Here is a 26,851-nt window from a genome sequence, read left to right as displayed (position 1 = left end):
TTATGGATCCAGATTTTATACCCGAATCAAGGTAGTTTGACTTGAGCTTTTCAATTTTTTACAGATTCATGTCAAAAATCAAGGCTTTTCTTGGGATTTTACGGAGGTTCTTTTGCTGGTTCTTTAAATGAGTTTTCCTAAATTTGGGGCTCTATTAGGGGATATTCACTGTACTAATTTTGGATTGCAAAAATCAATTTTAAAATTTCAAATTACCAACTTCAAATTGATTTAATTACAATTTTTGGCACACTACAACATTCACCCTAATTTACATAATAAATGAGGCATTGATGAAAGAAAAAAAATAATAAAAAACACTGAGATTCCTATCTCTTGGGTCTTTTTGACTTTTCCTATTGATTTCTCTATTGCAACTTCCTTGCCAACTCCTATTGTAACACCCCGAAACCTTGAAGTGGGGTTCGGGGTGTTATTTAATAAAATCCCTAACTTCTGATACCACAATCATTGTATAAACACAGCAGAATTAATTAAACCACCTCAAATACATTTCTAGAGTTCTAGACTACCATCATCCACAAGGGTCTCCAAGCATTAATGTTACAAACCAACATAAATGGAAGAAAACAAACTGGGTCCATACAAGCCACTTACTACAACTAAAATAACCAAACCCCACCCCCTTAGCTCGTTAAGCTCGATCCATGGGGTTTCTTGAAAAATAAAATGATCATTGGGGTGAGACACCTCTCAGTAAGACATATTAAGTTATTATCAGTGTGTGGTCAACATAAGTTTTAGTATATGCAAGAAACATCCATTTCTTTCTTTAACCAAAAATTGTATTTGTAATTTGTACTCACACCTATACAGTTGAAAATAGACCTTCACTTCCACAATATAAACTAGTTCCATGAATAAGTAATATCGTTTACATAAATTCACATATATGCGTAGAAGACACCCCTTGTTGGAAAAATGACATGTTTAACCCCCATGGCGGGTTGTGCAGCCCGTAGGCTGGACTTAGCTTGGATGATCAACCCAAACAAAGTCAAAGTAACCATCTGCAAGTATGTCTGCAGGCATCTGCAAGCTCATCTGTAGGTTTGATTGTCTTACCACTTCTTGGTCCGGACTCCAGGGAAGGTACAACAATGCTTCGCAAGCCAACCGGCTGAGACCACCTACACTTCCACTACAGTGTGGTTGCACCTGGTCAAACAACTCACTAGCAACAGTACCGTGCTCACAATATAATTGATCTTTAGGGTTCTTAAATCATATCATGTAATTTAAGGGATAAAAACTATAATATATTCTCATTGTTGTAGTTTCATATAAAACCTACCATCATATCAAAACTCAGCATACAACCGCCATATCAAAACCTGACATACAACCGTCATATCACATCTCTGATATTTTTCACAAACAATTCCAATATTTCTATCAAACAGTATAAATCATATTTCTACAATACGATACCATAAAATACTCATATTTAATTATGAAACAAAACCAAATGGTTTACTCTCATGCCATACAATTTGAGTATTAAGTCATAGTCACTTAACCTAATCGAGAAAACATTTCATATTAAGCTTTGGTGAAAAACCCGGGCTTGATCATGTCCATGGATTAATTTGCTTAGAAAATACATATATGGCTATACATATGGAAAATGAAGACGATCACCCCTTTTTCTTTGATTCCTTCACAAAATACGTCTATGATAATATAACTCACCATTTCAACCGTTCAAATCATTCAAAAATTACCGTAAAATATTCCCATATTTATGAAGTCCGTTTTTGAATGGCTGGATTTCGAAATAATCATTAATACCATGTAACATATACATACGAACAATTTAATCGGTTCACTTTCAATAAAAACCTGACATAACTTAATCCCCTTACTTATTTCCTAGAAAAATCTGCCTAAAACCCTTGAAGAACCGAAACCCTAGCTTCCGAACCAGTCGCCGAAAGTGAGCCAGCAAGCCAAAAGAGGAAGGAGAGATGATCAGGGAGCGATGACGGACTCCGGGTGAGCCTATGGGAGAGAGAGAGACAGAGTCACGAGGGAGTGAGAGAAGAGAGAGAGAGAGAGTCCAAAAACCTAATTTAGAGAGAGAGAGAGAGAGAGAGAGAGAGAGAGAGAGAGAGAGGAATGAAATTTATGAAATAAAAATACATTGCTTACTACTTAAGTAAGCCTGGCTAGAGGGAAACCATATGGTTTTCCTTGTGCTTTATAAAACAGTCAACGATTTGGCTAATAATTGCTCTCGCTAGTTTTAGTTGTTGACGGTTTTCATAAGATTCCCTGAAACCGTTGACGGTTTGGTCTTGTGCCAAATCAATTTCCTCTTTTTCCTGTATTTCTCTCTTCTTTTATTTATTTTCTTTTATTTTTCAGGTTCGGGTCCCTACACCTATGCTTTCCTTTTGATTGCCTCTCTTTGCCCGAATTCTTTCAACTTCCTGTTGCTAATCCTTTTATTCCTAGTTTCTTTGGCCCCAGTTTGAGCTTTTCAGCCTCTCTCATTATCAATTTTCAGCCTTTTCTTCCTCTTTTTTCCCCCCACTTTTTCACTCTCAAATCTCTTTCTTTTTTCCTTCCCCCATCAACTCTTTAAGAAGCTCCATTTATAGGTAAATGGGGGGAATAGCCCTTCAATTTTGATTAATCAATCAATTTAAAACAAATTGGTTGATTTTTATTTTTGATTTATTCACATTTACTAACCTATTGCTAATTGAAAATTTACCCTTTTGATGTGCGTATAGGTACCTATATTCGGAGATTGGCCCACCAAATGGAGCGGTTTTTTATTTTTCATTTTTCATGTATTTTTTTCCTCGACCTTTTTTTTTTTTTAATTGTACTAACGAATTTTACAAAATAATTACTATATACACGTTTCTCTCTCTAAGGTTTTGCTAGATAAGATTTTGGACAAAATGGGGTGTCTATACAAACGATCCCTAAAAATATCACCTTTAGGATATACTTCATTTGCTTGTAAGCGTTTGAGAAGTCATTTTCTTATAAAATTAATTTGCATTCTAGAAGTTAGAAGTTACTAGGGGTGAATTGAGTGAGGTTAAAACTCACAAAATAAATTTGAAAAATCAAAATATAGAAGCAACACACAAATCAACACAAAGTGAAAGAAAATAGAGGGGGAGAGAGAGCACAATGATTTTGTTGCTCTTACTAGTTAAGAATGTGTTAAATATTTTCATTGAGCGAAGAAAATATTGCACGTCTACTCAATATATGGATTCTTGATTCTCCACACAAAATACGAATACTTAATCGCAACACTCACGTGAGAGTAGATTTATATAACATGTAAGATCAGACAATTTTGAAAAAAATTACGAAGCAGCATTTTATGGAATAGAAGCCACATTCATAATTCTTTTCTTGACTTCCTAAGAAGTTTAGTATACATGACTCAAAAGTCTGTGTTGTATGATTTTTTCCCAATATAAAAAGCCTAATGTATAATTAACAATTTTCAAATAAAATCAAGAGAAAATTGGATATTGAACAACTTCTATTCATCAGCCCTAAAAACCAGAGCTCCTGATTTTGGTTTTATTAACCCTGAAAAACAATATTAAAACAAAATACCTCAGTAGGATTAATATAAATGAGTTAACCTAACAGGCTTAATCAGCAAGCTTGTAAAGACAATTGGTTCTTTTGCAATCCTTGGTGCAGCACCCTAATAACATTCCATATTTTTCATTTCAAGATAACAAATCTCTACCAAGTATTCCACCAAATACTTTCCTCGCGGAAAAATAAATGAACCCAATACATGAGAAAATCCCCAAAGATTCCAAACAAATTCCAATACAGAAGCTAGTGATTTTAGCTCAAAGAGACACTCACTGCATTAGAGATGATGAGGCTTAAGTGACAATTCTTCAATGTCCCCTGTTTCTTTCGTTTTGTTTTGTTTTGTTGTTTTTTTTTTTTTTTTTTTGTTTTCTTCTTTTTTGCTTTTGTACTATAAGAATAGCATTCCATGCAACAATATCATGAATCTTCAATTTTTATAAAAGAAATATCTAAAGATTGATTAGATCACCTATAAGTAGAATACATACACATCAAAGAACCTGCCATGGTGAAACACGAAACAAGTTTGTCAAATATATGTGGATTTGGCTCTTGATCTTCTTATGTTCTTCCATTGGGTGCCTTTCAAAATGATAGTGATTGTAAATTTGTTGATGCTGCCATTGAAACCCTAGTCAATCTCTCTTAATATATGCCAACACTACTAACACGGAACAAATTCATAAAGGGGGCGAGGAACATTAATCAAACTTTCCCTTTTCATTGAAAATGGGCAAATACAAAATTTTTAGCAAATACAATCACGTCATAGGATCAGCATAATGCACACCCATGGCAACTGCCACTATAAGCCATTTGAGTTGTTGACAGAATAATCTAGTATGCCATCCGTAGCATAAATCAAAATTGTACAACATGACTGGGTGATGAGAAGTTCTTTCATGTTAATGAACAGCTAGAAAATCAACTTCTTACAATTTCGCTCCTCATTTATACCAACCAGCAAGAAACCATCTTAGCACAAAACAAAAACAGCATCCCATTGCCTGTAAAAAAATATGCAATACTAGATTTAGTACTCACCAAATAAAAATAAAATCTATGCTTCAGTTGATCTTTTGATCACGACTCACGAGTAAATCATTATGCAGGCCTTTCTGGGCAAAATGCATTAAAAATTTGGGCTCAGCATCACTAAAGTATAAATGTAGGTGATTGAGGCCTCTAGTTGTTTCCCATTTTTTATTCTAACAAATACAATGTACAGGTACATTATATATATAAATGTGATCTGGTATCTTTGGGCTGTCTTCACAAGCTTTTTGAGAGTTATTTCTTAGATTGATTTCTAACAATACTGGAAGGCTGTTTTATGTCTTTTGTTTTCCTTAAAGATGTTTTATCTACCTCTCTCTCTCTCTCTCTCTCCCACACACACACACACACACACACAAAAATAGAAATTCTTTTCCCCTACATGATATACTATATATATATATATATATATATATATATATATATATATATATATGTGATGAAAAAGTGGTCACCTGGAAAAAAAGTAACAGGGTGCAAAGTGACTTTTCTGACATTCTGCCAAATTGTCGCAAGAATAAATTTACAAGTGTTCCATCATTTGTCCCCGTCAGCAGTCTTGTCTGAGGATCAAATCTGAAATATAAAATCATTTAGGAAAAAAGAAAACCAAGAAGGAAAAGTTAGACAGGAAGGCTGCAACAGTTCTTAGGGCATAATGATGCAGTTAGTGTTCTCATAAAGATACCTTGGCAAGCGATGTCGAGGACAAGGGCAAAAGCCAAAAAGCTGCAAGACAGCATCCACACAAATTAGATTCTACACAAATCCATGGTTATTTGAAGGTTCTTCAATGGGGCTGGGGGTCTTGGGGATGTTCAATCAAACCTGAGGAAGTGATAAAAGGAAGTTGAGAACTTGAGGAAGAAAGAAAATCAGGAGCGTTTCACTGCAACAAGAGAAAAAAGTTATCAGATCATCATGGCCATGATAAAGAGATACAGACAAAGAGTTGCATGTGTCGCCTACCAAGTATAACAGGAACAAGAGTTTCACATATCATTGTTTGAATGACCAGATAAGTCATCCTTAGGTCACTTGATGCGGGGAATCCAATGCTTAATATAGCTCCAGGTATGACAAATTATGTCTACAGCTTTCTAGAATCCATCTTTTTTTGGATAATGGCATTTTTAGAAGCCACCACTGTTAGAAGCTGCTCTAATGATAGGAAGTTACTATTTTTTTCACTATTTGGATTCAAAATTGATGGCTCATGATGAATGGCGCAAGATAAAAGATGCTCATTGGGGTATTGGTCATGCAGTATGAGGAAATTTGCACATTATTCCCCTATATAGATTGGGAGAATCTTAGGGGCAGTTATGTATCACACAAAAACAAGGAAAAAAACCTAAAGATATAAATAAAAACTAGAAACTGAAAACTAGCAATCTGTTAGTTCTGATATCCAAAACTAAAGCAACACAAAAGCCTAATTGAACTTAAGATCATCTTTGTTGTTGAATCAAATAACAAGAAGAAAATAATTAAAATATTAAAAATGCAAAAGAATATATTTTAGAAAATATTATAATAAAAAATAGAAACTAACTATGAGAATTTTATTTTTTAATTATTATATTTTAAAATCATTTTTAGTACTCCAAGAACAATCCTATTGTACGTGACAATTGAAAAATGGTAAAAATAGTGTTTTGAATGAATTTTTATTTAGTTTTTTTTTTTTTTTGAAATTATAGAAATTTAATGGATATTTTAATTTTAATTATATTTTAAACACAGCCAATTTATTAATTTTAATAAAAATTTTGCATAAAATGAATCCATTAATCCACAAGTCAATTTTGGATATTAAACTACTGTAGCAACAGATTACAACTGAACCAGGTTTTTAGTTTCTGCATAAATTGACAACAAAAATAGAAAATGAGAAAACATAAACAAAGGTGTTCTCATAACCTGTTTCTTCCCAGAACAGTAACAGAAACAGAAAAAACAACCTGAGAACATAAATCTCTAGACAGAAAATAATGATGAGCAAAATTTCATGTGACGTGAACTCATGAAGGATGTTCAAATGTGCCAATCACTTATGCACACACAGCACAATTAACCAGATAACAAATGAGCTCAATACTAGATGCAAAAGTGGCAACCGTTAACCTAAATGTGCAAATCCTAGATTCCATGTCATTGGCACTAATCTTACACCAGTACCAAATTACAGATAATGAAATACAGGAGGAAAGTTAAGGGTTGCACCTAAAGTGACCCAAGATGCCAACTACAGCCATAGTCATTCCAGCAAAGTATGTGTATGTGTCACCAACAAAAACTGAAGAAGGATACCTAGAATATGCAAAAATACAGAACATATTAGTATGATTTACATGAATATGGAGAAAGAAACAACATTATATCAACTCAGCAAATAACTGACAGCTGCTACCAGTTGAAAGACAGTAAAGCTAAGGAAGTGGCCAGTAAAGGCTGAACGAGGTAAATAGAAAATGCATGTGCTTGCTTATACTCAGGATCTGTAGATGCTCCAATTTGCATGACATTGTGTATCAGAATCTGTAAATTGTTAAGATGTATCACAATCCACGCTAAAATATATCACATTCTACACTAAAGTCAGATTCAAATAGTTCCACAAGTCTCTGCTTACGCCACAAGCAATAACAACTGTCTGCCCAACTTCAAGGCCATTCAAACCAGCATGAATGTTGATGGAGTTTGTGCAGAATACTGCCAGAAGACCCATATAAAGTTTATATATCCATCCTGTTCACAACACAAACAATTGTGAACAATGGTGAAAAATCAACAATGGAATAACCAAGATAACATCCAACAGTACATGGGCATCCATGGGCACAACAACGTATAACTGAGCATGGGCAATTGTTCCCACTCAACTCTATAAATATCCCACATACATTCATTCTTGCAAGTAATGCAACAGCAGGTGCACAAGCTCAGGCCAATTTGGGGGGGCGGGGGCACTCAGCCCCATCTCCACCATTGGAAAGGTTGTTTCGGTGTCTTCAACATGGGACGCCCTTACAATTAGGTCAAGGCTCGCATTCACTCAAATACTGGGAGTGGGAGGTCAATGCAGAAAAACAAAAATAAAAGATTGGTCCCAAAAAGCGACCCATAAAATATCCAGAAAAAAAGAAAAATAGATTGTTCACAAAAGGCTCTTGCACGGTGTTTTCACTACTATCTTAATTCCTTTTATTCTATTATGTGATTAATTATTCATTATCTATTTTTTGCTAGTATGTGATCAATTCATTATTCTATTATGGATCAACAGTACAAGGGCATCCATAGGCACAACTAAGTAGAGTTGAACATGGGCAATTGCTCCCACTCAACTCATAAAAAGCCATACACATTCATTCTTGCAATTAATGCAACAGATGGTGCACAAGCACCCATGCCATATTGTAGGGTCTGGAGAAGGCACGACGTACTCAGCCCAATCTCCATGATTGGAGAAGCTGTTTCTGCTACTCGAACATGGGACACACTCACCATAGGGTCAAGGCTTGCACTCACTCAAATACTGGGTATTGACTACCGAGGGGTCAATGTGAGAAAAAGAAAACAAATAAATAGATTGGTCCTGAAAAGAGAACCCAGAAAAGAACCAGGAAATAAAAAAGGAAAAAGGCTGGTCGGTTGTTCACAAAGGACTTGTAGGGTGCTTTCATTACTAGCTATCTTAAGTCCTTTTAATCATGTCATCAATTATTCATTATCTACTTTTACCATTCTCTCTCTCTCTCTCCCTCTCTAGATGATAATCTTAGATAATGACCACTTAGAGCGGCTTAAACTATTTATTTCTTGTCACATTTTCTGAGCATTTAAATTTAATTATCAAATTAGTTTTACAATCACACAAAATAAAGGTAATCGACTCACAATCATACCTCCACCCTGGGGAGCAGCAGCATTCCTCAACTTAAGCAACACCAGTTTCACACACTTGACCAGTAAATATCAATTTAAAAAAAATACATAAATAAATAAAATTTTGAAAACACATTGAAGCTATAAATTTCAAGTGCACACCCATACTAGGTCAGTGCATGTAATTTAAGCAGTCATGAAACAGATTTTCTAATCCACTCTTTAGCATGGGTATAAATCTCCCTCTAGGCAAACATAAAAAACACAAGCATTTCTAAGGAATACACACATCATGCAGCTAACCATTGGCACTTGGGACTCAAAACTTTGTTGAGTTGAGTTTGGTATTCATGTTTGCAATATATGACAAATTCAACTGACACTTTAGCTATTATGCTGCTAAACAACTTAAATCAATTTCTTATAATAATGAGGTCCTTCTGCTATATATATATATATATATATATATATATATATTCTATTCAATGTTCTATTTTCATTTATTTGTTTATAAGGCTATCAGTCATTGTTCCCGTAATATAAATCTAGTGGAACAGAAAATTCTGCAAACAATTTTTCGTAGATAAAAAGCTAAACATCATGCAAAAATCAATGCAGATATTTTTAGCAAGAAAATTTACTGTAAATACATTTTAGCTAGTTGTCAGCTGCAAAAAAACAGTACCTCCCTAAATTTAGATTTAAAAAAGTCAAACACAGATAACCTATGAGTTCATCATACTCATCTCCTAAAAAAAAACAAGAAAATAAAAAATAAAAAAAACAATTTTCTGCCATTTTGGACATCCCATAGCTCAGCACACCACTTACTATGTAGTTCCAGTGGACAGGGAGAAAATCTGTTAATACACACACAAAAACAGAGAAACAGTGATGCACTTTTTCCCTGATGTCTCTGACACCTTCAGACAATGATTTTCTGTGCATCCATTTCTCCAACCATCACTTCTCAGAATAGCAGCCCATGGAAATTCTTACTGAAAGGATCACTGAGAATGAGAGCTGAAGACGGTGGATCGGGGATCTTATGGTGTTAATGATGGCCAAAGAAATTATTCTCTCTACTGAATTCCTGAATATCAACACAATAACGTAAAATGTACGATAAGAACAAGCATTAGTGACAATGGAGGTTGTGGGCATTCATGGTGCCTGCATTTTTTAGCCCTTGGGCAGTTTCAGTTATTGAAAGCTTTCCTATCAGCAAATGCTATCTCTTTTTCTGAGGGTGGGCCTTGGATTAACTGCAAGGTTGCACCTTTGTGACTGGTTGGTCATGGGTTCAAGTCCAAGGAAACAACCTCTCTACATAAAAAACAAGGGTTAGGCTGCATACACTGTGACAACCCTCCCCCTACCGTCGCAAAGGAAGCCTTGTGCCCCGGGGACGCCCTTAATTTTTTTTTTTTTGGGGGTTCTTTTTTAGCATGGGCTGCTGGCAATCATGCACAGACGGCACCTATATATGGCAGTTGCTGTGTTCCCCCTCTCTGGCTTGGTTTGCCCCAAATGTTTCTCCAAAAATCTCTCTCAAAAGCTTAAAAGTGATGATAATCGAAGCACCCTTTGGGGGGGGGGGGGGGGGGAGGAATTGGGTTGGTTCTGGTAGGTCCTATGCTCCTTTTTAGTCTTAACATCTGAGACTAATGGTAGCAAGTAACAAATGAGGAACAAGAAGAAGGCTGAAGCATCACAGCTGTGTGCTGAGAAGGTAGGATTATTTAGTTGCGTGTGTGAGGGGCTTGAAGCTTCCAAGGGAAGAGGGCATCAATATATACAGGTGTGTGTACTTGTGTATGCTGTCACCCACTTTTTCTAGAAATAAGTAGTACGAATCACTTTTGACGGAACTATGATGTCTCATTGAACTTCCATTTATTTTGTGTTTTAAGGGACCTACAGGAATAGCCGCTAGATGGGAAAGGATTATGAAGGACTTCCTTTGGTTGTGGTTGAGGAAAATAGGGATCAACTTGTGAGTTGGGACTTGCGAGGTTGTCTGTAGGCTGAGGGGGGCCTGGGTCTTGGGAATTTGTTTCTAACTCTTGTGGATAAGTGGTTATGAAGTTTTCCTCTGGAGTTTGGAAGCTCTCTTTGGCATTAAATTATCAAGATTAAATTTGGTTTGCATGTGAACAGATGGGATGCCAATATTGGAAATAGTCTCTGGTGAAAGTTTGTCAAAATTTATCTAGGATATTTCACCTCTTTCTTACTATGCATTAAATGAAGGGGAAATGGTTCTCAACTTTGTTTTTGGGAGGATGTTTGGGTATGAGAGCAGTGCTTTTGTTATGCTTTCCCTTCACTTTGCACCTGAATGCTCCTGTTTCTTCTGCTTTTTGGTTGCTGAGGAGAATATGGGATTTTCTCTCTCTTTTACTTCTCTTTGACTCGTTCCTCAAGTCCCTTTCCCCTGGCAATTTTTTGGGGAAAAGCCAAGGTCCCCTTTAAGGTTAAGGTCTTTGTGTGTGGATGACTATTCTTAATAGAGCTAACACCAAAAAAAGTAAAATATTAGAAGACTCGACAAAGCATTGTCTAATGATGTTTGTGTGATGCATTACAACAGGGTGAGGTGCTTGTTCATCGTTTCCTCACTGTTCTGTTGCTTGGAGCTTAACAAATTATTTCTTTGGTTTATTTGATGTCTCAACTTTTGGAAATTTTTTTGGCTGATGGCCCTCAGAGGTGATGCAAAGAGAGATTATGGTGGCATGCAATTTTCGCTATTTGGAAATTTTTTTGGCTGATGGCCTTCAGAGGTTTTGGAAGGAAAAAGATGCAAAGAGAGATTATGGTGGCATGCAAATTTCGCTATCTTTTGGGTGCTTTGGTTTGAAAGAAATGCATGCATTTTCCATGATGGTTTTAAGTCAACTGATTTTATGTGGAACAGAATTAAATCTTTTGCATCGCTTTGGCTATTATTTCTCAATTCTTTTTTTTAATTAAATACTAAAAAAGATACATTAAAAGAGAGAGAGAACACAAACTGAAGAGGACAAGGAGAACTCAAAAAAGAAAGCTAAAAATATAGAAAGAAATACAAACCTAAACAGAACTGCCACCCAACCAAAAACCTGACAAGCACTACCAAAGAAAACGCATTTTCAGTCCCTTTCCATATCATAGTTAATAGAGCACTGCCAATTTGCCAATTCCTAGTCCCTTCTTAGCCTTACTTCTACCACCATCCAGACAGACTTTCTTTGCCTCTGAGTAGCCAAATGAAACCCATCGTATACAGAAAATGTTGAAAATGAAAACCAGGAACAGGTTCAATCTGCTTAAACATGTGTCTTTCCTCACCTATTCCATCCTTCTCGGAACCAGAAACTCCCACTAAGAGCACCAATGGAGATGGAACAGAGGATAAACTGTGCAATGCATCATAAGAATCTGATTCAAACCACAGTTGTCCATGAACCCATCAAAGTAGCCTTTCACCATAATCAAAATCATTGTCCAACTCACCCTCAGAAACATCACCCCATTACTTCTCAACAGAATTTTCCTTTCTTTGGTAGATCTATCTTCAACCCACTGGAAGACTCCTTGACATAAAAACTGCCATGGGCTATGTCTTCTGAAAACTTTCAGAGTCCTTGCATCTGCACTAGGCTGCCTCTCAATTGAGGATTCCCTTTTCTCATGATATTCTGCCCACAATTGAGCATAAAACGGTGGTAATGCTGAATTTTGATAATCCGAGATTTTATCTCCCCATCCATTCCGACCTTGTTGTTACTAGAACTCACACTTATCTCAATATCCATCCTGATAAGCAATCATATTATCCTCCATCCTCCATAGAAACCCCTCTAGAAGGCTTCTCAGCTTTAAAAAAATTCCTTCCCTCAGTTCTCTGCCCACCAGGCTAAGATATATGCCATCCACTCACACAATCCCCTCTTTCCGGAGAGGAAGAGTAACAAAGCTGTTTCTTCTCCACCCACTTGCTGTCTCTTCCCCTCCTCCTTGAAGCCCACTGCATCACAAGCCTCACCAATCTTAATCTGCTGAAATAACTATTGGGCGTGTACTCTAGTTGTATGTTGGATCCCTGGAAGACAGACCTGTAAAGAGGATGCAACCCCATTCTGGACCGAGGAAATCTCTTGTGCATTATTGCTCTCAACCACAGTTGCTGAAGTCTTAAGATTCTCGATTCTAATCAATTCCATACAAACTGATTCAAATCTTTACTAAGAACCAAAAAACAACCGAATCTTTGTTGGATCAATCGATTCACCCCATGAATCTAATGAACTGGTCCAAATCTAGGATTCACACGAACCTAAACCTAACAAATTTCAGGTTTTGATGGTTTAAAGTCCCAAAAACAACCTTTCTTTTTTATCGCCTTTTTTTAACATAATAGCTTCCCATTTATTCTCTACATCTGTTTCATGCTAAGAAAGAGGAGAAAACAGAACTTTAGGCCAACTATGGATTCTGTTTCCCTCACAAATCCATTCTTCACGCTTGGAGGAGTATGCATTGCCAATGAGAAGGGGCAGAAAACAATACTGGTCATCTATGGTGGTACTCATGTATCACTCTGTTGTTAAGACTCAAAGGTTAGTTTTTTTAATAGTCTTCTAAAATAATTTATTAATTTTGTTTAAGTTACTTCTTTTTCTCTTTAATTTTAAAAAGCATATGCATGAAATATGATTGCTTTTTAGTTGTTGATAAATGCCAAAAGTTTAGTTTATTATTATTTCTTGATTCCTTCCCTCAGACAATATGAAGTTTAGTTTTTTATTAATTTTTCTTGACTTTCTTCCCTTACTTTTAATTGTATAGAGAAAGTATACACATGATGTGTGAATTTTTTATTTTTGAAATTTAAAAATATTTACAACTTTGTTTGTTGTACATATATCAGTATGTAGAAGCCACTTGGAATTGATTTTGAAAATTTAGAGTGAATCTTACAGTTTGATTCAACTCTTGATTCCCAATTCCCAAAGGCTTCAATTCATAATTTAAAACTCAATTTGACAACTATGCTCTCAACAACCCTTAAAAGCTCCCTTAAAAGCCCAACAAATTGTAAATGGGCCAAATCTCCCTTTAAAGCCACTGGATCATTTCCCATAATTAGCCCATGTGACTTGTGATATTAAGAATCCCTGGCCCAGCCCATTTGAAGCTTGTTCCACTCTCTGATCCCTTTGACATCTTCCCCTTCCTCTTACAAACCCTAGTTTCCCAGAAAATTCCTGGACCAGCACCGGACGCCACTCCAATGCTCAACATTTCAGAAAATCTGAAATCTCCACATTGCCATCCAGCCTTCAATGTCTCTAAGCAAATGGATAGAACCTCCTTCTAAATCCAGCAATCATGAGTTCCTGAAGATTGAGCCACAACTTTACTTGTCTTCTACAAACCCACAATTGCCTGCAACTCTTGCAAAAACCTCTGCCAACCCTTCCCCCTTCTTGACCTCAAGAATGAAGATTGCATAACCCTGGCCCTCTATAATAGACCTTGTTAAAGGTTATTTTAGTCCTTTAGTATTATTATTAAGTGTGTTAGTATGTTAATTAGTGAGAGTTAGTAAGGGTATTATGCATTGGAATGTATATGATTTGTATTAGAGGGAAAGACCTTCAAGTTAGGTCATTCATTTAATCAAAATCTCAACATAGTATCAGAGCATGATCCAACCTAAACCCTATCACATTCAGCTGTCACCGGAAAACACCCTCACGTCACTGCCCTTCTCAGAACCACCTCAACCCTTCATTATTTCAGAAAACTAACCATATAGCCAAAAATATAACCCTCTGAAACCTAACCCTAAAAAATCCCATTGCCGTAAAGCTCCCCACGTGCCACCACATGCCGGAAGACTGCCGGCAGTCCCGACCCCATGCACCGGCACATGAGAGAGGCTCCAACCAGTTTTTTCTGAGTTTTTCCTCCACCATGTTCTGATTCCTTCCCTAGACCATATTATCAAGTTGTTGGGCATGCTTTTTGCTCAAAGATCCAACTTTTTTCGGCCATGCACATGTGGTAATCTGTTAGTTGTTTTTTGGTGTTTGTAAAGGCTTTTTTGTGTTTCTTGAGCAGTGGCAGTGTTCATAAGTTGATTTGTGAGGCTGTAACCATGCAAATATCAGTTTGTAGATGGTTCCCCTCATCCGTGGTTGTTTCGGTGCTTCACATTGCTTATGGTTGTCCCCATTAGTTTTGATTGTTCTTCTTGTTTGACATTGGTGTGGCTGCTAGTTTGTGAGTGTTGGGATGGATTCTATGAATCCCAAAAACATGTTTCCTTCATTGCTGCCATAGATAACAACTAAAAAGTTGGATGGAAAGAAGTATGTTTAATGGTCTAAGGCTGTTGGGGTTTATTTAGCAGGATTAGGAAAATCTGACCACTTGCTCCAAGCTGATTTTTCCGATAGGAAGAGAAAAGAAGTGTGGACTCAAGAAGATGCCTTGATTGTTTCCCTCTTGTGGAATTTGATGGAGCCCCATATTGCACGGATGTGCATGCATGATACAAGCAAGGAGATTTGAGATTTTTTTTTTTTTTTTTTTCAGGATAGAAAAAGGAATTCTTTAGATTAAAAAAGAATGTACAATCAGGAGAAAAGGCATCTCCTTAACAAAATTTAGGAATCCCTAGAAAAACAAAACATTAAAAAGAAAACTCAATAAATAAAATAGCGCAAAAACTCAAATCAACATGCCCATAGAAGGGACTTCCGATCCCGCTAAACATCTGTCAAACACATCCCCTTAAAATTTCCATTGCCCACATATCACAAAGAAGCCATAAAAAAGAACCTTTCTCCCACACCAACCAATATGGAATCTTCTTCCCTGAAAAAAATACATAAGTTACATTCTTTCCACAAGCCCCACAACTTTGTAAATAAAGCACAATTCCATAAAGCAATACCTTCCTTCCTTCTCCCAAACCCCACAAAAGATATTACCAAGAACTCCTCCATTTTTCTTGGACAAACCCACCACACTGTTATGCCAAGCTTCTATACTCTAATAACATGACATGTATGTATGATTTATCCCAGGATTATTTTCAGTTGCAACAGGGAGACAGGAGCATTCCAGATCATTTTAGAGAGATCAAATGTATTCATGAACTTAACATCACACGATCTATAACCGCCAACATTCATGAAATGCAGAAGCAAAGGGAACAAATGACAGTTCTCCAGGTTTTGGCAGGCTTGAAACCCGAGTTTGAGACATTCTAGCCCCAGATACTTTGTATTCTTGCGTCCTTCGTGCTTTCCTTTAGCACACATTCTCCTGCTCTTGCATCTAGCTCCAAGAGGAAAGCCTTTGCCACACATGGTGATTCTAGTTCTCTTCCAAACAATTGCAAAAGTTATCAAGGTGGTTCGAGCAGTCTTGGTGGTAGAGATGGACAAGATAGAGGCACTCCTTGCAAGTATGCTAATTGTGAATGAGGTAATCATAATATTGAGCAGTGTTGGGATCTCCATGGTAGACCTTCACGTGTTGTTAATGCAACCACTACCAACTCCACACCTTTGGGGCCAAGTGGGGGGCAACATATTATGTCCCTATCAGAGGAAGATTATTCCAAGTTCCAACAGTATCAAATGTCACAACAAGCTGCTCTTTCCCTTCCATCTCTTGCTCAAACAGTTAATCCCACATCATGCTTGTCATACAATACTTCTCGTCCTTGTCCTTGCATTTTAACTCTGCTACCACTGATCATATCACATGTATACCTAATTTCTTCTCTACTCTTCATTGTTTTGCAAATTTACCGTGTGTTACTCTTGCTAATGGATCCACCACTGCCTTTAAGTAAATTGGGCCTGTAAATCCCACTTCTTCTACTTCTTTTTGTTTGGTTGTATATTCCCAAGTTTCCTTTCAATCTTATGTATGTTAGCAAGATTACCAAATTCATGAATTGTTCAGTAACATTTTTCCCTGATTATGTGGTTATTCAAGATTTGGAGACAAGGAAGACGATTGGCAGAGGGTGTGAAGCTAGTGGACTTTATCACTTTGAGCCACTATCTCCTTCTACTACCTACATTGTTGTTGCCACACCTCTCCAAATTCATGGTCACCTTGGTCATCCTTCATTGGAAAAGTCGAAATGTCTAGTTCCTGATTTGAGTTCTATGTCTAGTCTTGCTTGTGAGTCTTGTCAATTGGGAAAGCATCATCGTGTCCCTTTTGCTTCCTGGGTCAATAAACGGGCTGCAAGCCCTTTCATGTTAGTCCATTCTGATGTTTGGGGTCCTTGTAGAATTGTGTCCAAGTTAGGTTTTCGATATTTTGTAACCTTTGTAAATGATTATTCAAGGATAACTTGGCTATATTTAATAAAAGATCCTTCTAAGTTTTTTCATATATTTTGTGCCTTTTGTTCTGAAATAAAGACTCAATTTGGTTTGCAAATCAAATACTTCGAAGCGATAAGCTAAAGATTATTCTCGTACTCAATTCACTACTAATATGACTTAATTTGGTATTGTTCATCAATCATCCTATGCCCACACTCAACAAAATGGGGTTACAAAGAGGAAAATAGGTATATCATTGAAATCACTCGCACCTTTCTTTATCAAATGCATGTACTTAAAGTGTTTTGGAGTGATGCTATACTTACTGCTTTCTATCTGATCAAAAGGATGCCATCCTCTATTCTTAGTAGTAAAATTCCATACTCCTTTCTCTTTACTAATTCAACTCTATCCTCTCTAACTTCTCATATATTTGGGTGTCTTTCCTTTGTTCATTAACTAACTCCAAAGGTGGATAAGTTGGATCCTAGTGCTATAAAATGTGTCTTTCTAGGCGACTCATATACTCAAAAGGGATACCGTTGCTATAATCCTATGCTGCATTGCTTCTTTGCTTCTACAGATGTTAAATTTTTTGAGTCTATACCTTACTACACCCAATACCCAAGTGTTTCTAATCTCAATGAGTCTCTTCCTTCACTTGATCTTCCAAATTCTAGTTTGTTCTCCTCGCTCAATCAACCCCCTTTGTCTCCATGTAGTTTGAGTCCTTCTCATCATCTCGATCGTCCTAATTTGCAAGTGTATTCACAATGGCAGCTCCAAAAAAGAGAGATCCCTCTAGCTTCTACTAACAGCACACCATGCCTTTGGTTTCCTCTTCTGATGATCATATTTCCCATGATGTTGATCCTCCCATTGCTGTCTGGAAAGGTAAATGCACATCACGTGTACACAACATCCCATTTCCAACTATGTTTGCTATGACTTCTTATCACGCTCCTATTATTGTTTTTTATTGTTCTATCATTTGCTGCCCTTCCTAAATCTATTTTAAAAGCCTTAGCCCACTTTGGGTGGAGGAATGTCATGGTTGAAGAGATGAATGCTTTACAAGACACAAAAGCCTTAGCCCACTCCGGGTGGAGGAATGCCATGGTTGAAGAGATGAATCCTTTACAAGGCAATGTTACTTGGGACTTGGTATCTCTTCCTACTGACAAGTCTGTGGTTAGTTGACACTGGGTATACATTGTGAAAGTCAACCCTGATGGTTCTGTGGCTCGTCTGAAGGCACGTCTTGTTGCTAAGGGGTATACTCAAGTGTATGGTTTGGATTATTCCAACACTTTTTCCCCGGTTTCCAAACTTACATCAGTACATTTGTTCATCTCCTTGGCTACCACTAGTCATTGGCCTCCGCATCAGTTAGATGTGAAGAATGCCTTCTTGCATGTTGATCTTGAAGAGGAGCTCTATATGGAGCAACCACTTGGGTTTGTCGCTCAAGGAGAGACAAGCTTAGTGTGTCGGCTCAAGAAGGCATTATATGGTTTAAAACAATCTCCCAAAGCATGGTTTGGTCGATTCAGTGTTGTAGTACTTGAGTTTGGTCTTCGACGGTGTGCAATGAATTACTCTGTGTTTTATCATCATACTTCATCGAGTAGGATCCTTATATTTGTGTATATGGATGATGTTGTTATTATAGGTGATGATGACAAAGGTATTTAGAGTCTTGAAACATTTTTTACAAACTAAGTTTCAAACTAAAGATTTGGGACTGTTGAAATACTTCTTGGGTATACAAGTATCTAGATCTCATATGGGAACTATTTTGTCACAAAGAAAGTATGTTCTTGATCTGTTGGATGAAACTGGACTGTTGGGATCCAAACTGATGGATACACCCATGGATCTTAATAGCAAGTTAGTGCCGAATATAGGAGATTTGTTGCCCAATCTTGGATGATATTGGACTCTTGTTGAAAAGTTGAATTATCTCACAGCCACTAGGCCAGACATATCTTTTGCAACAAATGTTGTGAGTCAATTTCTAGATTCTCCGAGGACAAGTAACTGGGACACAATAATTCGCATCTTGAGATATCTCAAAGGTGCACCTGAGAGAGACCTTTTATATCGAGAACAAGGTCACACTTGTATTAAGAGATATACAACTGCAGATTGGATCGGGTTGCCTTTCGACTGAAGATCCACAACTAAGCACTATATCTTGGTTGGTGGTAATTTGGTTTTTTGGAAGAGTAAGAAACATACTATGGTGGCTAGGTCAAGTGTCATATTAGAGTATAGAGCTATGACTCACACTACTTGTGAACTTATTTGGTTGAAGAACATGTTTGAAGAATTGGGTTTTCCACATTCTCAATCTATGGAGTTGATGTGTGATAATCAAGTTGCTTTTCATATTGCCTCCAACCTGGTCTTCCATGAGTAAACAAAACATAATGAAGTTGATTGCCATTTTGCTTGAGAGAAACTTGTGCAAACGCTCATTGCTCCATTTATGTGATGTTTGATATACAGCTTGCAAATTTGTTTACTAAAGCTTTGAGGAGTGCTTGCATTAAATTCATTTGTAACAAGCTAGGCGCATATGATATCTATGCTCCAACTTGAAGGGGAGTGTTAATGGTTTTTTTAGTCTTTTAGTATGTTAATATTAAGTGTTAGTATGTTAATATTAAGTGTGTTAGTATGTTAATTAGTGAGAGTTAGTTAGGGTATTATGCTCATTAGAATGCATTTGATTTGTATTATAAATAGAAAGAGAGAGATTAGGTCATTCATTTAATCAAAATCTCAACAAATTCAATTCCATAAAGTTACCCGTTTGATTTGCTCTAATCAACACCTAAAAGCTTACCTAGCTGAACTTCCTATAACGAGCGACCTTCTCCAATTTTGATACAAGCAAAGGCAAATACTCGCATATCCACCTAGCAGCCAATAGAGTAACTCTAATTCATTGGCTGCGATTCGGAGTTTTCTTCTCTCAACAAACAAAACCCACTACCCCGACCTTTTTCTTCTTTAGACCTGCACCAATTTTTGGAGGTTCACTTCCACACCTATTTATGATCGATTACAACAAAACGAACAAAAGAAAACTAGAGAGAGTGAGTGCGAAAGCGAGTGCATTGGACATATTTTTTTTAGGAAGTTCTCTTCTACATGCTTTGGGTGTTTTGGTTTCTTTGATCTACAGATGGGACTGTTGTGTTTGTTCTCTCTCGTTTTTTTCTTGTTTTAGTATTTATTTATTTGTATCTTTTAGGAAGATTTCTTGTACTTGTATATTCTTTTTTCTCTGTAAATAAGGTTTCTCTTTCTATTTAAAAATGAAAAACTTACACTAAAGAGATTTTAAGGCTAATTGTATTGACAAACAAAATGCTATGTAAATTAAATCACCAAATGATCTGCAGCCCTCACTTGAGATCAATTTTACAAGCTTATCAGATAAATAGAAACAAAACTCTGGTGTTTGCATCAACATAGGTTAACCTCTTTTCAATCAGATCTGCGTTCAATAATAAGAAACATAATATTCATTAACTCGGAACTGCAACAATTTTCTGCCCTTCTAATGAAATATCAGTTTGGGTACTCAAAACTCTTTACCTAAATCCAGAACATCCAGTCCAACATATGGAATGAGAGGCTTCGGTATGATAATGGTGGTATGTCCAGCATAGGCCATCAACAGAGGAAGGGCAGCAACAGATGGCAATAGCAATTTCCTGTACTTCACAATAGATAAAAGAAAATAAGTATCTGTTCTAGCAATATCGAGCAAGTTATGCAGTGGACTGTAATTGCTTCAAATCTTCAATGAGAAAGCCTTAAAGTATAGTCAAATACTCACACTCTCCAAGGGACATCAAGGACATCATCGACAAATCCAAGTAAAATCATGAAGCAGACGGATGCTAATGCTGCATTGTACTCAACAAGCCACTGCATGTATTAGATAGTCCATTAGTCCACTAGTCCCACTTAATCAGATAAAAATCAGTGAAGAGTTCCTCTACCAAAAAACAATGAGAAAAGAGAATAATCCAAATAGAAGAATAGGGAAAAAAGAAATAGAGACAAATAGAAATCGCCATGAATTGTACACGTCGATCAAGCAAAATTAGACATTTTTTGAATGATAAAGAGTAAAGGTATTCATTAAGGGCACCCAGAAAATGCAAAAAACAAACAAATTAGAACTTAGAAGTCAAAAAAACCAATCCAACTAAGGAGATCTGGATAAAATTCCCAGATTTCGACACAGAAAGTGTTTTTTTTTTTTTGTAGGATGAGAGAATTTTATGAAAACTGAAACAATGTATAAATCAGAAGGACAAGATGTCCTAAAAAATAGAGAAACTACAAACTGACAAATTACAACAGAGCCTTCCAATCCCCCCCGCAGAGTGTCTTTAAACTCTCATTTGTAGTCCAAACAGTTCAGTCCTTTCAAAAGCTCTACCATTTCTCTCCCTCCAAACACTCTGAACCACGCACAGGAGTTACCTCCACAATCCAAGGACATGAGGACCATTTTTACCACCAAAACTGCCTGAGAAGAAAAGAATATATATTCTCTGGTATCACCCAAAAACTCTGAACCAGGACAAATGAACTCAGCTTGCTTGGCAAATTTATAGTGCAGCAGAATATGGCTTGGGCTCTCCCATCCTCTTCGCAGAAGTAAGCACACATCAAGCAATAAAACCCCTCTTTCCCTGGGGTCGTCACCTCTTGAAATAGCTCCACAGAATTTTTCCCACAAAAAATTAAAAAATAAATATTTGAAACTTGTTGAGTCTCCAAACCACTTTCCGAGCGTTAACTAGTTATTTTTATTGAAAAATTAGAATTTTTTCGGGCCATCCACTTAAAAATATTCTCCGCTTCCATAGTAATAATGGCACCATTGTGGGCAATTGCAGCTGGTTGTTTTAAAGGGTCTGTCTTTTTCTGATCTTCAGCAGGATTGGATGGCAATTTTGTTCTGATGTTTCGCTGTTTTTTTCTTAAAAAAATATTTGCTCCTTGTTTCCTATAAGGAGGATCTCTTATGCTCCTTTTTGCATATTTTCTCCTCTGCAGTAACATTTCTTCTTTTTCTGTCCAAAAAGTCTGTTCACTAAATTTTCCACCTCAGCCAGCTCCTGTCTTGCACCTATCTTCTAAACAAATCCAAACAACACCATTTTCCTTCTAAGAGTACATAGGAAACAACAGCATTTTTTTAGCTACTGTTTCATGCAAGGATGGAAATGAATCTTTAAGCCTTGTGACTCCACACCAGATATGAAACAGAACCTAATCATGTTATCAGAATCCACAACAAACCCAATAAACTTGGAAGTGGTCTTCTTTCTTTCCATAATACCTTTCCAAAGACCAACTCTGAAGGAAACGCTGACATCCTTTGCCATCCAGCATCCCTCATCCTCGCTGAATTTGCTCTCAATAACTTTTCTCCAACAATAACTGTCCTGCACAGATGATCTCTATAACCACATGCAAGGAGAGCCTGATTAAAGTCTTGCACTTGTCTTAACCACAAACCATCTTATTTCGTAGGAGAACAAATCTTACATCCCATTCCACAATCAAAACTTCCCTTCTTCCTCACTGCTGCCCCATGGGAAGTCTCCCAGAAGCCTTTCTAATCTTTTCACCACTGACACTTGAATTGTGAGCGCACACGCACACACACACTTTTTATCAACAAAGAAAGTTTCATCAAAGGGCATCAAGGGGATTTCACCCATGTACAAACAACAATGTGCTCACCTGCTCTGGATGGTATCAATAAAATCAAGAATTAAAAGTGAATCAACTAAAGACTAACCACTATGCCATCCAGTAGCAGTAGTAAACCAGTGGTCTTTAAAAACATGTAGTGGCATTGCCATTCCTCCAAAATATGTCTTATTCCTTACCCCACCACCCCCCCCCCCCCGGAGGTGGCCCCCGCACACATACATTAAAAATGGCCAGGGGAATGGCGGACAAGGCTTTCTTCCCTTCCTTAAAAGTGTGGATTCCTTTCCAAGACCATACCTCTCCTTCCACTGTTCTAGCTACCCACTGATGGTTGATTGAGGAAATGGCCAGGTCCCATATGGTTTTGGTCCTATAAGATTGTGGCCCAAGAACAACACAAAAGGATGTTGTCAATAGTTTCCACACTTTCTAAACACAAGAAGCACCTGTCTACAAGGGGCATCCCCCATTTTTGAAGGTTGTCCATGGGAATTTTCCTAAGAGTTGCCTCCCGTGCAGACAAAGCAACTTTTGTGGGGGCTATAGATTTCCAAATGAGCTTCTACAAAATTTATCAATAGTTCCTACTAGGGAAGCGAATTTCCTATACAAGGATATGACTATAAACACGCCATTTTTTTCCAAGATCCACTTGGATTTGGTTGTGGTGTTACTGTAGTGGATTTTGTATTAGCAATAAAAAAAATAGTAAGTTTCTCTATTTTTCGATCTAAAGCATTCCTTATCAAAGGAAATGATCCAAAAATTCACTTGGCTAGAAATTTGGTGATAATTATTAATAAAGGCATCCTTGTCATGAGGCAAAGTGAAGATAGAAAGGAATTTCAAACTAAGGGGAGATCGATCCCACCATATATCATGCTAGAAGAAAATATTATCCCAATTCCCTGCTCGAAAGCTAATGTGAGGGGAAAAATCCAGCCAACCCATTCTGATGAATTTCCAAACTCCCACACTATGCACTCCTCTCCGAGCTTTAATGGTCCAATCATTATGCATAAGACTATATTTTGAAGCAATGACTTCCCTCTAAAGGTTATCCTTCTCCTTCATGAATCTCCAAATCCATTTTCCAAGGAGAGTTTTATTGAAAGTAGATAGGGATTTTAGCCGTAAACCTCCATATCTTAGATGTTGTTTAACAATTTCCCATTTTACAAGATGATATCAAAATTCCTCCCTCAAATTCCCCCAAAGGAATCTCTTTTGAATTCCCTCTAACCTTTAGGCAATTGAGCAAGAAAGGGACATAGGAATTGTGAATAATGATAAAATGTTGGTAGAAAGATTAGCAAGTGCACTCTTGATCAATTTAATCCTCTCAATTTTTAACAAATAAAGCTCAAACCTTCAAAAAGAAACTCCTTCCATGATCCTCTTGAGCATCAGCACAAGTGCTACCATGAATAAGACAAACAAATATGGGGATATGGGTTCCCCGCATCTTAAACCCCTAGATCTGGCAAAAGGATTTCAACTAGCCATTAATAAATCACTGAAAAATGAAAAAAAAATAAAAATAAAAATAAAAATATTTGATGCACTCCCTCTACCCATGCCAAGTACCACTCTTTACAAAAAGAAGAATATTTGAGCAAATGTAGTCGTAAGCAATTCCCATTTTGCAAATCAGTCTAGGTTCATTCCTCTAGATTCTTGAGTCCACAGATTCATTTGCTACAAGGATCACGTCTAAGATTTTTCTATTTAGGACAAAAGCATTCTGAGCTTCGAAACAACTTTTCCAAGCACTTCTTCAAGTCAATGAGCCGGCTTTCACCAGCAAATTATAAACACTACTTAACAGACTGATAGGCCAAAATTCCTGCATGTCCTAGGCTCCCCTTTTTAAGGAATAAGCACAATGAAAGTAGAATTCAATCTATTTTCAAATCTTCCCCGCTCATATGTGTACTTAATCACATCAACAATTATTTTATATTCCAATTTCAATTAAAATTTTCAAATTCCTCCATGTGCTAGGCTCCCCTTTTTAAGGAATAAGCACAATGAAAGTAGAATTCAATCTAGTTTCAAATCCTCCCTGCTCATATGTGTTCTTAAGCACATCAATAATTGTTTTATATTCCAATTTCAATTAAAAATTTTGTCAAGATTTCTCTCGTAGAGCATGAGTTTCTAGCCAATAAACTATGTCCCAGCTATCCATCAGTTACCTAAGAAAAAAACTGCATCCTAATTATGCAACTGGTTTTATCAATAAACAAGTGCATAATAAGTTACAGTTCAGACAGCATAAAATTAGCAATCGCCCATTGCCAAAAGATAAAACATAGATATGCATTGTTGAAGGGAAGAATGACAATTGTATTAAGGACATTATAAGAGGCAGTCCATTGGACGGAACGAACAAAACAGCACGCTACCACATCCTCCCCAAACAACTAATCAAAGACGGCGATACAGACAAGCAAATACGTTCGGGAAGCATGTAGGATAGACCCTTTTAAAGATTAACATTAAACAATTAAAAAAAAAAATGAGCCAGAAGCTTTAGTTAAACAATGCACTTACATTCGAATCCGATGGTATGTTAAAATACTGAAATAGAATTGCCAACACCAAGAAGACAATCCCAACAACAATACCCAATGACTCAGGCCTGCAAAACCCAAAACAATATAATATCATCAAGTAAAGCTCTATCTACTTCGGCCCATTACTCTTCATCCGCAAAGACTCAAAACAAACTGGAAACCGAACGGAGGACTAGGCAGACGCCCGTTTCATAATTCAAAGAATTAAAAGGAAAAAAAAATGAATGGGGACTCACACTTTCACTGAGCCTTGAGGGGTACCCTTCTTGTTGATATCATAGCCGAAGAGATTGCGACGGAGAACGTATCTGGAAGCGACGGGGATCAAACAGAGGGTGAGGAAGAAACCGGCGAGGCTGAGGGCGGCGTTGATGAGGATGGGTCTCTTGAGCTCTATGTCGATCCTATAGTGGTAGAAGAGCATGTACAAGTACGGAACGAAGAAAATTAAAGAGAATTTCAGGATCTCCCCAGCTTTAGACGGAGCGATCGTAGGGTCTGCGGAGTTCCTGCTGATGCCTTCAAATTCTCGTTCCTTCGATTCCGCCAGATGTTTCGATGATGCGTCCGAAGAAGCTCTCTTCCGAGCACCCATCTCCGTTCTCTCTCTCTCTGCGTCGTTCTTTCTTTCTCTGTTCTTCTGTTCTGGCGACCTTGGTACAGGTTATTCATCGCAGGGACACGTCATGAAATGATGTGGAGACCATTTCCACCAATCAACGGGCGCCACGTCACTCTGTGGCCGTCGTGCCACCAGGCTTGATATTTGAATGAGGCCCAAGTCCTAAGCTCAAAATTTGAAACCTGCAAAGTGCTTATTTTCCTTAAGACTTGGATTAACATTAATGACTTCAATAAAGAATTACAAAACAAAGAACTAATTTTTTTTTTAAATTAAATGCATATTTATTCATTAAATTATTATAATAATTATTTAAATTATTTTTCATTCGTAACTACTTCCCTTTAATTTATTAAGTTAAAAATAACAAAAATGTCGAGTTTAGTTATATTCTTCTTCTTGAATAAATTTGATTCTCAGTTAAAATGTTTCTAAAAATAATTAATTTTTAAAAATAAATAATTTAAATTCAAAATTTTTGAAGAGAAGCTAATTATGATTAGATAAAATTTTGAAACGCGTGCATTGTAAAACACAAATTAAACTTCAAATCCTACTACAAAAATCGTTTTTACTCCTAAAATATATGAAATTGAGAATTGAAGATAGATTGAAGATAATGCCCTCGCTATTTATTTTATTTGTCTTGTTTCTTATCTATATAGAACTGGATTGATTTCCTAAACTTATTAAATAAGAAGTTGGGCTTGTTTACTTAATTGCCTCTTAATTTTTTTTAAGCAGCAACTTTGTTTCAAGGGTTAAATTGGACAAAAGATTTCAACAATCTCACAAACCAAGACAACTATTAGCAATTGGATGAATGCAATTTAATATATCAAACGCCTACTTTCATATGATCATATTTAAATTTCTAATGGAGCTTCAATGTCAATTCACTTGCTCTTATTTGATGAGTTAAGAACAAATTTTGTTTTCTTATTTTTATTTTTATTTTATCAAAAATTGCAAAGTTTTTACCTTAATTTTCAATTTTT

General features: G+C 36.7%; 1 protein-coding gene across 1 annotated transcript; it reads right to left on the bottom strand.

Moving 5' to 3' along the window:
- Positions 1 to 4,307: 4,307 nt before the first annotated feature.
- On the bottom strand, positions 4,308 to 26,035 carry LOC131167799 (uncharacterized). Its single transcript, XM_058126692.1, has 11 exons — positions 25,468 to 26,035; positions 25,209 to 25,296; positions 20,752 to 20,843; positions 20,508 to 20,626; positions 7,298 to 7,413; positions 7,076 to 7,203; positions 6,889 to 6,975; positions 5,491 to 5,551; positions 5,351 to 5,391; positions 5,118 to 5,238; positions 4,308 to 4,613 (listed from the first exon to the last, which is right to left on the bottom strand). Exons 1-11 carry the CDS (start codon positions 25,824 to 25,826, stop codon positions 4,554 to 4,556), a joined length of 1,272 nt encoding a protein of 423 aa, XP_057982675.1. The 5' UTR covers positions 25,827 to 26,035; the 3' UTR covers positions 4,308 to 4,553.
- Between the last annotated feature and the right edge of the window lie 816 nt (positions 26,036 to 26,851).

Source organism: Malania oleifera, chromosome 11, assembly GCF_029873635.1.
Source record: "Malania oleifera isolate guangnan ecotype guangnan chromosome 11, ASM2987363v1, whole genome shotgun sequence".
NCBI lineage: Eukaryota > Viridiplantae > Streptophyta > Magnoliopsida > Santalales > Ximeniaceae > Malania > Malania oleifera.
The sequence above is the reverse complement of the archived record's forward strand: the minus strand, read 5'-3'. Positions and strand labels throughout refer to the sequence as shown.

Coding starts and splice junctions, on each gene's coding strand:
- LOC131167799 (XM_058126692.1), bottom strand. CDS start 25,826: ATGGGTGCTCGGAAGAGAGCTTCTTCGGACGCATCATCGAAACATCTG. Junction 20,627..20,751: donor CTTGATGTCCCTTGGAGAGT/GTGAGTATTTGA, acceptor TGTGAAGTACAG/GAAATTGCTATTGCCATCTG. Junction 7,204..7,297: donor CAGTTGTTATTGCTTGTGGC/GTAAGCAGAGAC, acceptor AACAATTTACAG/ATTCTGATACACAATGTCAT.